Genomic DNA, 13,101 nt, shown 5'->3' on the forward strand with positions numbered 1-13,101 from the left:
CAAACAGGCAAATAGTTTGCTTACAATTTCTCAAATTACAATCTTGAGCTGATTTATTGTACAGCACCATTGCTATATAAGTTGAATAAATTTATTTACAAATTATTTGCCTGCCTGGCCGTTTCTTAGGGAGCTTACTTGCATTTTTCTAAACGAGTTTTGAAACTGAATTTCCTCTCCAAACATTGGATATGATTTAATTTATAAATATTCGAATGCCGTCGAGTATTTCATTCATCCAATTGAGCTGAAACCCTTTTCTCTGAGTGTATGTACAGTGTAAATGGAGACGTAAAATATGTTGCAGTTCCTATTCAAATTACAATAAATTAGGGCTTGCAGTATGTTTTGGGGGCAACTGTTGAAGTGCATTGGCCAAGCATGTGTGTACATATGTATGTGTGTGTGTGTATATAGAATAAAAACAAAGCTGTAGATCAAACAAAGGCGCCCCACACACATTTCGAATACGCAACAAGCCCCTGGCCGTATGGATCCCTTTCTTCGCCAGTAGTATAGGCCCTGTTTAAAGGGTTTGGGGTGTGGCTGCGACTGCGACTGGGGCTGGGGCTGAGACTGGGGCTGGGGCTGAGACTGGGGCCGAGGCACAACGCAAATGCAAACAAAAACACATGAGAAGTTTTTGGCGTGCGTGCTGCAACAGAGCAGAGCAGAGGTGGGGTGGCGCGGCGCGGCGCAGAACACCATGGGGGCGGGCGCAGACAGCCGACAGTCGTTGGCAACGAAAACAAAACTCAAACATAGGCAAGAATTACAAAAGCTTCAGAAACAACAACCACGACAACAACAATTGGCGGCAATGTCGGCGTATTGGGGACAACGTTGAGCGCCGACCATTTTAATTTGATTAAATTTCGTGTGACCCACATTCCGGAAACAGTTATTTTCGGGCCCTAGACTTGTTTCGACGTCGCTCTTTTCAACCATACAATTTTTGTACATACATATATGTACATATTTTTTTTCTCTTCTTTTGTTGCTATTTTGTGCGTTTGGCTCCCAAAATGGAAGTTGCTCAAGCGCAAGCCTCGGGCCCCAAAGCGACAATGGCACGGACGGACGGCCGACGCATTGCGAATGAGGAAAGACCAGCGAAAGACTGCGAGAAAACTAAATCAAAATAATGTGCCACGCGGAGTGGGAGTGGTAGTGGTGGGTGGTGCGCGGGGCGCGGCGCGCGGCGCGGGGGGTGGCTGCCAATGTCCTGGCACGGTTGGCTGGTTAGGTCTTAGTGGGTTAGCGTTCAGTGTTTTGCAGCCACAGTTTGGGGTTAACGTGTTTATGTCCTGGGCGTTTGTTATTGTAGAAAAACAGCAACAGCAACTCGACATTTTCGATGACGTTGTCGTCGTTGACGTCTTGCTTCCTAAATGTCGCCTCGACTGGCAACATGGATGTGGCATACACGCTGATTATCCATTTGGTGTGTACATGAAAAGCAATTTTCATGCGTGGCTTCTCTGCATGCTAGCAGGCGGTCCCATACTGAGTGTGTGTGTGTGTGTGTGTGCGTATTTCCGCTGCGCCCCGCAAAAACAAAAAAAAACCCAGACCGAGCCGGTTTTTCTTTAACAGCGTAAGGCCAAACGAAGACGACAAAGAGCGTGCGTAAAGTGCGTAACTGTTGTTGCCGCCTCTGCCCCTTCCCCTTCCCCTCTTTATGTATGCCTATGCCTATGCCTTTGCTGTAGTTGTTCTTGTTCTCCTGCTGCTGCCGTTCCAAACCAGTTTTCGCATTTATGTGTTTGTGTGTGTGTGCGTTTGAGTGTATGCGTGTATGGGTGTATGGGTGTGTGTAGGAAAACGACTTCTTGCCGCGTCCAACACCCGCGCTGCCTTTCTATCTCGCTCTACTCTCAGTTTTTATTCATTCCCATGGTGTGTACAGCTGTTTTCTGTTTATCTCGCACTCTCCGCCTCTTCTTTACATTCGTGTTTTTGTTTACGTTCTGTGGCACGCACACAAACACAGCCCAGCCGGTGCAGCTGTGTGTGTGTAAGTGTGGCTCTGTTGTGTGCGAGCTGATTACGAGAGTCTTAGGCATCTCGGACCATATCATTTGAGAGCTTTCGATTGCCGTCCCCGTCCACTCATGGGTCTTGGGAAGCGAATCACTCGCCCAGCAGGTCGCGAACAACGGTACAGCTCGCCATGGCTCATCAAAAGCCGCATACTCATCGGTTAGGAATTACTTAACAAGCGTTGGTTTTCTTTTTAGTTTTGCTTCTTTTTTTTGTTTTATCTACGCACAAAGCGTGGCAACGCTTTCACTTTTGAATTAAGTCATAAGTTATACACAAATTTTGAATAAAAACACGAACAAATTAACAACTTAGCCTACTTTTGGCTACACAGACAGACAAAGCAACAGAAGGGCCAGATGTGTGCGAAAAAATATACAAGAGATACACAAAGGCAGAAGGTAAATATACTATATATTTAGATACATGCATGCCAATGTTTATAAATACATATGTACATACAAGTATGTTGACATATGGACGAAATAAATGGAATGAAGCGATTTTTCGTAAAAGTCCATAAGGTAGATGAGTGTGAGGTGCAATGACTCTGTCCAACATTGCAGACAAAGAAGGCATGAAACTTAAGAACTATTAAATGAATTCCACTGATCACAATTTTATTCTAATGTCAGTCAAACTTAATAGCCACCAGTTACATCAAGTTTTAAGACTCAGGAAAATTCGTTAAAATCTTTATAAAAGTTCTCAATGAGAAGTAATCATTTTAGTTATGAATATAATACAATAAAATATAATATATAATACAATAAAAAACAAATTCGTCTTGAGTTATATCTAGTTTTGGAGTTCCCTGGCTTATCATGATCTCAACCTGGATTACAATATTAATTCAAGGTGTGGGACTGTTAAGATGTTGATACAAGCTTCACCATTTTAAAGCATGCAGAGGGAAATTGGGGAGGGCCCTTTAAAAGGCCGCAAATTTGGATATGTTTATATATGAGGAAACTAGAGTGTCTAGAGGGGATATCAAATATTTTTGATATTACTTTAAGAGCAAAAGCATTTACATTTACTTTAGGTTGAAGTTATTAGTTCTGCTCTAAGCACAGCACAAATTGATATTTTAGGCCGAAAGTGCTGGATAGTCTTCTAGGAACACAAAATACTCCTGATATAATAGCAGCTGTAGTAAAAATAGTTAGTAATGAAAATTACAGTAATTCACATTATGCTTTGAACCATTAAAAATGTATTTTCAATATGCAAATTATGATTTTCTACCAGTACCCTGGTTGGTTGGACAGTCTGGTCAGATTTTAAAATGTTAACCTAAAAACTGAAAGTTGCTATTGGTAATCCGTTCTAAAAGTGTCTTTAATGAGCTTGCATCACCAATAAACTTCAAGCTCCGAAAACGGAGTCAATTCATTATACAATTATCAGCATAAATAAAAATAATATTTGTGATTTATACTGCATACCATATACATACTACATACTATACATATATACATGAGCATTTAAGATCTCTTGGTGCCGTTTTTCGTTTTGTTGTTTTCAGGCGAGTCTTTTGGTGGAATCAAAATATAGTGTATATGTATGTATGTATTTCCAATTGACCCACATACCAAGGTGGCAAATAACCAAAACGCCACGCACGCATACTCTACTACTATCGTATATACCACACTATAGTATCTTTTCACTGTGGTTGGGCATAAGCTGCGTGTATAGTCAGGTGTGCAGCCAGCTCGAGTGTTTGTGTTTGTGCCGAAAGGCCGCTATAAACAGCAAAGCAACCATTAAAGACAACAACTACAAACACTAACAACAACAACAACAAAAGGCGCTTTAATCAAAACCGAAGCCCCAAGACGGGCCTGCATTTTTGAAAGTCGTTTCGATTTTGTTTTCAACTTTTGTTTTTTGGTTTTGTCTTCACAATGAACTCACCTTCAGACCCCGGCAGCTGTTCAAACATTGGGGTGCCCACCGCTCGGGGTCGGGGCTGAGCCACGACGTGGGTGAGTTCTGAGCTCAAGCTTCACCCCAATATCACGATGCTCTTGGCTGTCTTGAAAAACTTGATTCTGATATTTTTCTAATTGAGGAAGACCTCTTGTAGTTATCGTAGTTAGTCTCTTGCCTGTTAGGAAGTGAATCATTTGCCACTTCACGCAGGGTTTGTTGTTTCTACTAAATGTCGAAAATAATCGGACATTTGGGTCGCCACAAAAATTGAAGCTATGACATTTGATGAACAACAGCAACATTCTTTTCGTCGCACTCACACACATCCACTAGTTGACAGTCGAGGTTATATGCGATGCCGCCGAAAACCCAAGAAACCAGAAACAAGTCGTTCAACCTGCCGGCCAGCAGCAAAAAAGGTCATTGAAGCGTGTTGACCGAAAGTCGAGCTGCAAAGTGAAGCGAAAGCCAAACATTTTATGACACTTTTATTCGTTGCTTTGCATCTGATTTTGAGATTTCTACTCTGGTTTCGCTTTAATGTCCAAGGGGGCTCCAAGTACTCGCCTGTCTGTCCGGAGCCTAATTTATTGCTTCCAATTAGAATGCACTTTCCTCTCTGATATTGCTAAATGTTATTGCTACCTGCGCAGCAAGGTCGACACGCGCTCACACACACGCACACACACACGAATGTTTACTCACACATGGTCAAGGGTTCATTATACAGTTGAAGTGACCTGGACCTGAACGTGGCTCGGGCTGATCCTTCGCCTTTTGACTCTCATTGTTTCAGCAAAGCAAAAAACAGGCAACGAGTATAGTCCCGAAACAGGGTCCAGGACCAGGCAAGCAGCCGAAAATGTTTGTCTGCATCGTAAACCCATAGAAATGCAGCAGGAGCAGGTCCTCAGCTTGAACAGCAGGCAGTCCGCAAACGCATCAACGAGGGAACGAGGTATAGGTAGATAGAAGGAATTTCAGAGTTTTTGAACATGCCCAAGCACGCTTGTTTTTGATCTCGTCTGGTCTTTATATACAGCACATGATAAATTGTCCAGCCTTGCCTAAGATTAAGATGCTGATTTGATAGGACATTAGTTATATTTCCTGCATCCAATTCACAAACCCTCCATACATTGTTTCTTCCAGAATTCGATATTTAACAACCTAAAACATTACTATATAGTTATGATTACATGAGCATTACCTATCTTCCAATTTGAAATGACCAAGTTTCTCTCATAAGTGAGTTGAAATGTGCTGTAACTATTTTACTTGACTTTTCGGATTACTTTTAAATCTAGGTGTATATCCAAGCATAAGGCGGCTAAGGACACAAACGATGATCGATTTTCGGGCAATTCTGCCTAAAATATTCAGCGTTTCCCCTGAAATATTTCAATTCTGAGCTGATGAACCAGATTCAGGGAATCGTCTCTGCGTCTTTCTGCATTCAGACTGGACCAACATTTAAAATAAAATTGTTCCACCATTAAAGGGCAAGCTTAAAAATCAGTTTTCACTCGGGGACTTCACTTCGCTTATGGCGAAATGGGTCACCTCTGCAAAACAAGTGCTCGGAAGAGAGCGGACAAGAGAAGGGCCCAAATTAACGGTGAGACTGAGGCTGATTAAAATTGCAAGCACAAACGCAACAACAACTGCCAGAATGAAAACCGGAGCAAGAGCGGGAGCGGGAGCGGCGCAAAGCGAGTAATGAAAGTAAAAACCAACTGGTAACTGTAAACTGACAACAACAACTGCTTTGATTGAGTCTCCAGCGAAATGGAGCCATGAAATGCTTGCACCCAGAAGCAAAAAATGAAGCCACGTGAGTAAAAGCAAACGAAAATGGGCGTACATCGCACTTTTTGGGGGCAAGTCGTAACTGTGTCAGTTGTGTCGATGTCGATGTCGATGTAGATGTTGGTGTTTTTTCTTCTGGGCGGCATGTGCTAGACGGTAGCGACAAGACTTTCAATGTCACTGAAATAAATCGCTTTGGAATGCCAGAGCTTCTTGGAGGCGGGCGGGGTAATACTGGATGACTGACTGCTGCCCTGCGGAAGTGGGAACAAACAAATCGCAATTCGCCTTCTCTTCTTGTCTTGCCCAGCTATCGGGCTTCCTTAGCTCTAACTGCCAGCAAATTAGCCAAGGACGGTAGCACAGCAGCTTGGCAAATTGCTGCTGACCTAGCAGCTTCGACTTGCCCTCTGCGATTTGAACATACTCCCGAGCTCATTTTGAAAAGGCCAGTGGACGTTGGCTTATTATCCTGCTGGTTATTATTTCCTTGGTTATTAACTGACTGAGTGATCGGCACACACGGCAATATATGTATATGCCATACGTCACGAGGCTTGTGCTCTAAATGAGCGGCTCGTAATTGAAATGAAAATGTGAGCAACAAGTTCTCAAAGCAAATAACCTTAAAATAAATTGCCTCACGTTTCCGTCACATACGTACAACAACAGCGAAGCATTCAAGTATTTTCCAACTCGTTTTACTTTGTTCAGTGCCATAAAAGTCGCAGCTCAGTCGCAGTTGCTCAACTGGCGGCACAAAAAATAGTTTCAAAATTCAAATTCAAATTCGTTGCCTGCATTTTTGTGTTTTTAGCCCATTTACCTACGAGTGGGTCTGTCTGCTCACAACAATATTTTTAAAGCAGCTGGCAGCGTCCAAAACTCGTGCGGCACGTGAGCAACGCATGCTAGCGAGGCAGCTATTGATAGATACATCGGTATATACTCGTACACATGTAGATAAATAGATATACTCTACATTTTTAGCTGTGCGCATGTGTTTGTCTATTTTAAATACATACATACATGCACGTAAGTGGTTCCAGTTTCGGGCTTTGCGGCCAGTTACAAAAACTCCGCGACCCCAAATAAAAACCAATTGTTGATTGAAGACAAAGGCGGCTCTTCATTTCCAGCCACTATGTGTTGCCATCGTGGATCGAGTAGCAGTTATCAAGTGTAATTTATTTGCCGTTTGTCGTTGATTGCCTTGATGAGGTCATACGTATTTACCAATTTTGGAGTATCAGTCGACTCAGATGTTGTAAGTGCGACTGCTCGTTAGTAATAGTGTGTATGTATGTGCTTTTCGTTTTCTCATCTCATCGCTTCATACATTTTTTGCTGCCATGTTCACACGCGTCTTTATCTTAATTTTATGCACTCGAAGCTACTCGCAACGACGAATATGTAGTAGCTGCCAGGGCCACCGCTATTATGCGCAGTTTGGTGCTCGGAATTCCAAAAACTGTATTCAATAATTATGTTTGTTTAACTAAGAAGTACGGCAACTATTGCTAATATTGAGACCAAATACTGATCCCCACAACAGAAGAGTTTAAAGTTTAGAAACACAACTGGATGCTTTACAAAATTTAGATAATCTAGTAATATTAGTATATAGTATATAGTATAGCTTTTTAAAATGTTGTAACAATTCCTGAGTCCTCCTTTATTAATATTTGAATATGTATGTTGTCATATTTAAATTCTATCATTCAGTCAAGGTCGCATTAGAATGAAGAAGACATTAAGAAAGGGGAAGAATGTCTTGAGAAATAACCCTCTCTCCATTCTTTTTGGACTATACAGCTACTTAATATGTTGACCTCTTCAAAATACCTACAATTTAACCACAATCTGTTATAGATTGTGATTCCAGATCGACAGACGGACGAGATGATCAAAAGAGAAGAGACGCTTGTGTGGCTCTTCTGTATATAATGTACAATTATACAACAACAATACTGCACACAGCACTGTGCCATTAACAAATAAAATACTATTTAGCTTGCTTACAGCTGTGCGCTCACAAAACGCCAGTGAGTAGACATTGCGAACCTTGACCATGTCAGCCCAAATAGGTGGGATATATGAGATACGTACGACAACAGCAAAAGCCGACAGCTAAAACAGTGGGAGCTGCGACGATGCTGTTGCTGCTGCTGTTGTTGTTGTTGTTGCTCGGGCATCTGTTTGATACGTTTGAGCAGCGCTTTGCTCGCTCTCGATTGTGCACAATGAATGCGATAGAAACGAACCCACACACACTCACACACACATACACATATAGTCGTTTGTATGTACTCGTACATATGTACAAACAGTGGAACGAGGTAACTGACAAATTTATTGACAAGCCACACGGAAAAGATACGCGCAGCTGAGTTGTTGGCATTGAGACTGTGTATCTCATAACGTCGCTGACGTCGCTGACGTAGACGCCTAGCCTGCAACTGAATTACAACAATGCAAGCGTTTCAGAGATTATTAGTTAAAAATGGAAAATGGCGGAAAAACAAAGCGGCCAGAGAATGAGAGACGTAGAGAAAATCGCAAATAGCCATCCGCCCGACTCGGTGCTGGGTTGAATCAAGAACGTACATATATCGGGAGTCGTGAATCGAAAGTCGAGAGTCGAGAGCCGAGAGATAGGGCGGGCAGGCAGTCAGTCAGCCAGCCAGCCAGTCAGCCGGCAAACTGACACGAATATGTGCTTATATGTATTGCTATCCACAAACACACACACACACACATGATATGAACTGCCTTTTATCTAACTATCTATGTTTTTCATACAAGTATATCTACAATCGGCGTTTGTACATATACTCATAGCTATAGCTTTGTCTGTCGCTATCGTCGAGTTATGACGCAATTAAGCAGAAAAGTTCAATTGTTGTTGCAGTCGTTGATTGCCTAGGCGCGGCAGCTTCACAACACAGCATCGCTTTGGGGACTCCGGAGAATCGGAGAATCGGAGAACCGATCAATCGGGTCTTTAACCATATGCTTCTCTGTCCAACTACACGCCCCAACTTGTTACGTGGGATTTCGGGTGAGAGAGTGTGTGTGTCTAACCCTGAAATTTTTCCGCTTTATCTATCGCATATTTTCACGAATTATTCGAAAGCACACCCACACTCTATTTTCGTTACGACATCGAGCGCAGCGTCGCGTCATTGACGGCCGCACCGTTCTACTTAAAAGTGCTTGCCGATGTTTCACTCTGAAATTATTTCGACCGTCCGAGTCTCTTGCCGGTGCCGCACAAGTGACGTAATCCGCCTGAGGATCAGATGGCGTCAGCGCTTTTGGCTTTGAGCGTAAACAGCTGGCTGTCCGACGGATCGGCCGAACAACTAGTTGAACATCAGGAAGCCGGCACAAACAACAAAACAAATACTTATAGTAATTGGCATGGATCGATAAACAATTATTTATTGGCGGAAAGTAGGTAGAAAAGCATTCCTTCCCGAAAATTCCTCAGAGTATAGTTTAAAATATTCAATTTGGAATTAGCATGCTTACATAATATATGATTTGTAGACACAATTAAGATTTACATGGAACCAACAAAATAATTTCAATGGCTTATTAGCAAATGCAGGGTATTAATAAGTGCCACAAGAATATTGAATGCTGTTAATAAAAAATAGTCTTAAATACAACTGACACATACTATATTGGGGAGTCTACTAAGCCTAAGCGATTGATTGTTAATCTGTTATATATCTACAGCACTAATTTGGAAAACAATTTTCAAATTCACGACAAGGCTAAAAGGAAGCTATTGGTGTCGACAATAAAGTGCAACACGGGAAGCTCTCAGCATTGTGGATGTAAAGATATATGCTAAAATATTAATGAACACCTCAGTGTCGATTGGTTAATATCTGCGGGCGGTCTAGCGATTACTTGGACACCCAAGCGAGTCTAAGCCCAGGGGAGTCCTTCAGCATCCGCACCCGCCATAAACCTTGCAACCTCAGCCCCCACGATATTTAATGCCTTCCCTGCCCAAATGAACGTGACCTCGCGAATCTCGCCAACGGCCGATTGCAGCAAAGGAAGCATATATACATAAATAGCTATATACATATGTATGAAACGCATATAAAGTGCTCCCCCCCCCCCCCCCCCCCCAATGGTTGCTAAGTAAGAGCAACCCAACATACATACTTAGCTAAAAACTATGTGTGTGGATATGTGTATTTGTCTACCCCCCTTTCCAAGCACTGATTCATGATTGCAAGCTGTGGCAACCTTGACACACTTTGCACCGAATGGTGACAGCGACGAGAGCGCAGCTTGGAAGCTGCAATCTCAACCACCCCCACCGCCACCCCTAGCCCTAGCCCACTCGAGCTCACTCACGACCCACGATATGAGGGGCTGGCGACTCACCTCATTTCCAACTGTAGTTATCTTGACAACCACTTCGTCCTTGCTGACATCGTGCTGCACCACATCGCCGGATTGCTCGCGGCCATTAAAGGTGAGATAAACGCGCTGGCCCGGCTGCAGCTGGATGCCCATTATGGAGCGAAAGCCGGGCCCGATGAGGTCGGATTCACGGAACTCCTTGATCATGGCGTTGCGACGCAGGGCCTGCGCCGGACTGATGTGGACGCTGGCGGCAACGGCCGCACGGCGGGTTTCCACGATGACAGACTCACCCGAAGCGCACCCGGACCCAAATTGTTGGGACTGGGATTGGTTGGGCTGCATGGTTTTAAAGTCGAACCGCACGATATAGCGTGTATCCGCGTTCACTTGCGTATCCCCCGGCGCAAGGAAAGTGACCGGTGGGGGTGGCGGGGGTGCCAATGCGGTCCCGTTACCGTTACCGTTCGCAGCCGCGCCGGCGCTGGTCACGGTGGCCGAGGGAGGGGTTTTGACGTCCTGTATAACGCCCGAATACCAGAGACCGTCCGGACCGGGGGCACACACTTTGGTGCCTATAATTGAGCGTTTAGCTAGACGACGGCCGGTGGACATTTTTTGTAACAGAAAGACCGAAGAACCGAAATAAACGAAAGCAAAAAGCCGATTTACAGGGGAAACGGAGCGAGGGGCCGATGATTTTGCCTGTGGGTTTCTGGCGTTTCTATGGCGGTTTTAGCTGCACCGATAATTGGGAAGCGGGGCCAAGGACAGGCCTGATTTTTATTTATACCCGGAAGTAAGGTAGTTTTCAAAACCCTAAAGCTTGAGTTTGCTTTGTTTCAACAGCGACCTTTTCGGCACTTTACGAGTTGACTCACACATTTTATTTTTGTACATAAATTTATTTATGTATTTTTATTCTTTGTATTGCACTTTCCTCTTGTGTAGGTTTTCTACTTTTCTTTTCACTTTTATCTATTTTCAATGAATTATTGATTTGATGCGTTTTTGTATTTATCTTTATATTATGCTCGAGAACTTTTTCCACGTCACCTGTGCACTGTTTTATCCAATTTGTATTTCAATTTACTGCACTATCGAAGTTTTTCTTGTGATTAGTTTTTGTTTGGTTTTATTTTTGTTGCGTGATTTTTTTTTTCACTTAAGATGACTTATGTGATACATGTCATGCAAATGTTTTTCGTCAACTTGTAAACGTCGATTTTATTGAGCTCGCAGAGCGAACGGCTGATTTTCTTGATGATGTTCTTGTGATAGAGCTCCAGGCAGAGTGTGACGCGCTGATTGATGCGCTGATTGAACTGAAGACGCTGCCGAAGCGCTAGGTCAGCGTGAAACGTGGGTGATTGTGGCGACGGTGGCGACTGTGTCAACGGTGGTGACAATGATGGGGGCGGAGGGCGGGCGGACTGTTTTTTCACATGACCGGCGCGCGCGATAACTTTGGATCTGTTTTGTTTGTGCCTAACCATAATCCAATTTTGCGCGCTTTAAACGGCAGCTTGAAACTGTGCACAACGCCGTGAAATTGACACAAAGGGGCAATGCTGAGCGCCAGCGAGAATCGGCGAGAGAGAATGCGATTGGAAATGGGAATGCAGTTGGGGACAAAGACGAAATGAAAACAATGGCAATGCAGTCGCCTACGGGAGTCACAGTGACATAAAATTCTTTTCAATGTTTATAGATAGATTTTTCAGTTTGCCTTTTCAATTGTTTATTGTGTGCTGATTGCCGTTTGTTTTATTGCTTCGTTTGCTTTCACGCTGCTTTCGCTGCTGTTACTGTTACTGCTGCTGCTGCTGATGTTACTTCTACTGCTGCTGCTGTCGTTGCCGGTCGTTTCACTTTTTGGCTTCGAGCAAAGGCGATGTTACTTTCGTATCGCGAGCTGCGTTTAGTTATTATTTTGCACCGATTTTGTACTGCATTTATGCTGCTGGCTTGGGCATGTGTACACAAACAAGCAAGCAAACAAACAAACGAACACAGTTACAGATTCACAGGCACACACACACACATACTCGGCTTATCAGGCCTTCTTTTCTTCTTTCCGTCTGTCTGAAGGGTCTTATACGTAATATTTTTGCTGATTTGCATTTATTGGCTAGCGCCTAAAACACAAGCTAGTATAACGAATTTCTGGTTGTCTGTTTTGCATTACTGTTGCTTTTAAACTGTTGTTATTTGTTATTTGTTGTTGGTTTGTTTGGCTGCTCGCAAGCGCTTATCGGACTGTACACGAGAGTTGGCTATCAAAGACTGGCTACTGCCAGCAGCGAGTTACAGTTACGCGCAGCGCTCCACGCACACACACAGTCAAACAGATACTCTTTCACACACAGATGCTCTCCCGCTCTCCCTCTCTCCATCAATGCTTTGGTTATGTGTGCGAGTGTTGCTGCTCTCTTGCGCTCACACGCGGCTCTCTTGCTCTATGCTTTGTGCATTGCTTGAACTCTACCTGCTTGGAAATCGAGACAGAGGACTGAGTATTTCCCGTGCCACCGTCAAAGTAAGCAGAGTGTGCTCTTGAAAGCGTGGAAAATGCGTTTTCCACAAATACACACAAAACCCTCAACTTAACAGCTTGCTGCCCGAAAAATCCTCTTTCTGCTGTTGCTCTTGCCTCTGCCTCACTGTATTGTGAATGTTGTTGGTGTTGCTGCACTTGGGTGAGAAAAGCATTTTCTTTTCTGCGTAGTTAAGGACAATGCCTTTAAATTCGCTTTTGTCGATTGTAGCGTTCAGAGTAGCCAGAAGGGCTGTTTCAATGTATATCATAATAATTCATATTTACAACAATTGCGACTTTTCTATAAAAGGACCAAGGAGGCATGTGGACACACATATGTACATATATATACCTTTTAAGTTTTCAAGCTGTCCGTAATCCTG

General features: G+C 43.4%; 2 protein-coding genes across 2 annotated transcripts in view; both read right to left on the reverse strand.

The window, feature by feature from the left end:
* Positions 1-11,167, reverse strand: part of LOC115625563 (zinc finger protein 395) — a 187,476-nt gene extending 176,309 nt beyond the window's left edge. Inside the window, exon 1 of the mRNA XM_030520656.1 lies at positions 10,201-11,167. Coding sequence (XP_030376516.1) covers positions 10,201-10,794 — 594 coding nt within the window. The 5' untranslated portion in view covers positions 10,795-11,167. The remainder of the gene's footprint in view (positions 1-10,200) is intronic.
* Positions 11,168-11,328: 161 nt separating this feature from the next.
* On the reverse strand, positions 11,329-12,386 carry LOC115625565. Its single transcript, XM_030520660.1, has one exon. The coding sequence runs from the start codon at positions 11,673-11,675 to the stop codon at positions 11,355-11,357; it is 321 nt and encodes a 106-aa protein (XP_030376520.1). The 5' UTR covers positions 11,676-12,386; the 3' UTR covers positions 11,329-11,354.
* Between the last annotated feature and the right edge of the window lie 715 nt (positions 12,387-13,101).

Source organism: Scaptodrosophila lebanonensis, unplaced genomic scaffold (assembly GCF_003285725.1).
Source record: "Scaptodrosophila lebanonensis strain 11010-0011.00,11010-0021.00 unplaced genomic scaffold, SlebRS2 tig00000072-arrow-pilon, whole genome shotgun sequence".
Classification (NCBI taxonomy): Eukaryota; Metazoa; Arthropoda; class Insecta; order Diptera; family Drosophilidae; genus Scaptodrosophila; species Scaptodrosophila lebanonensis.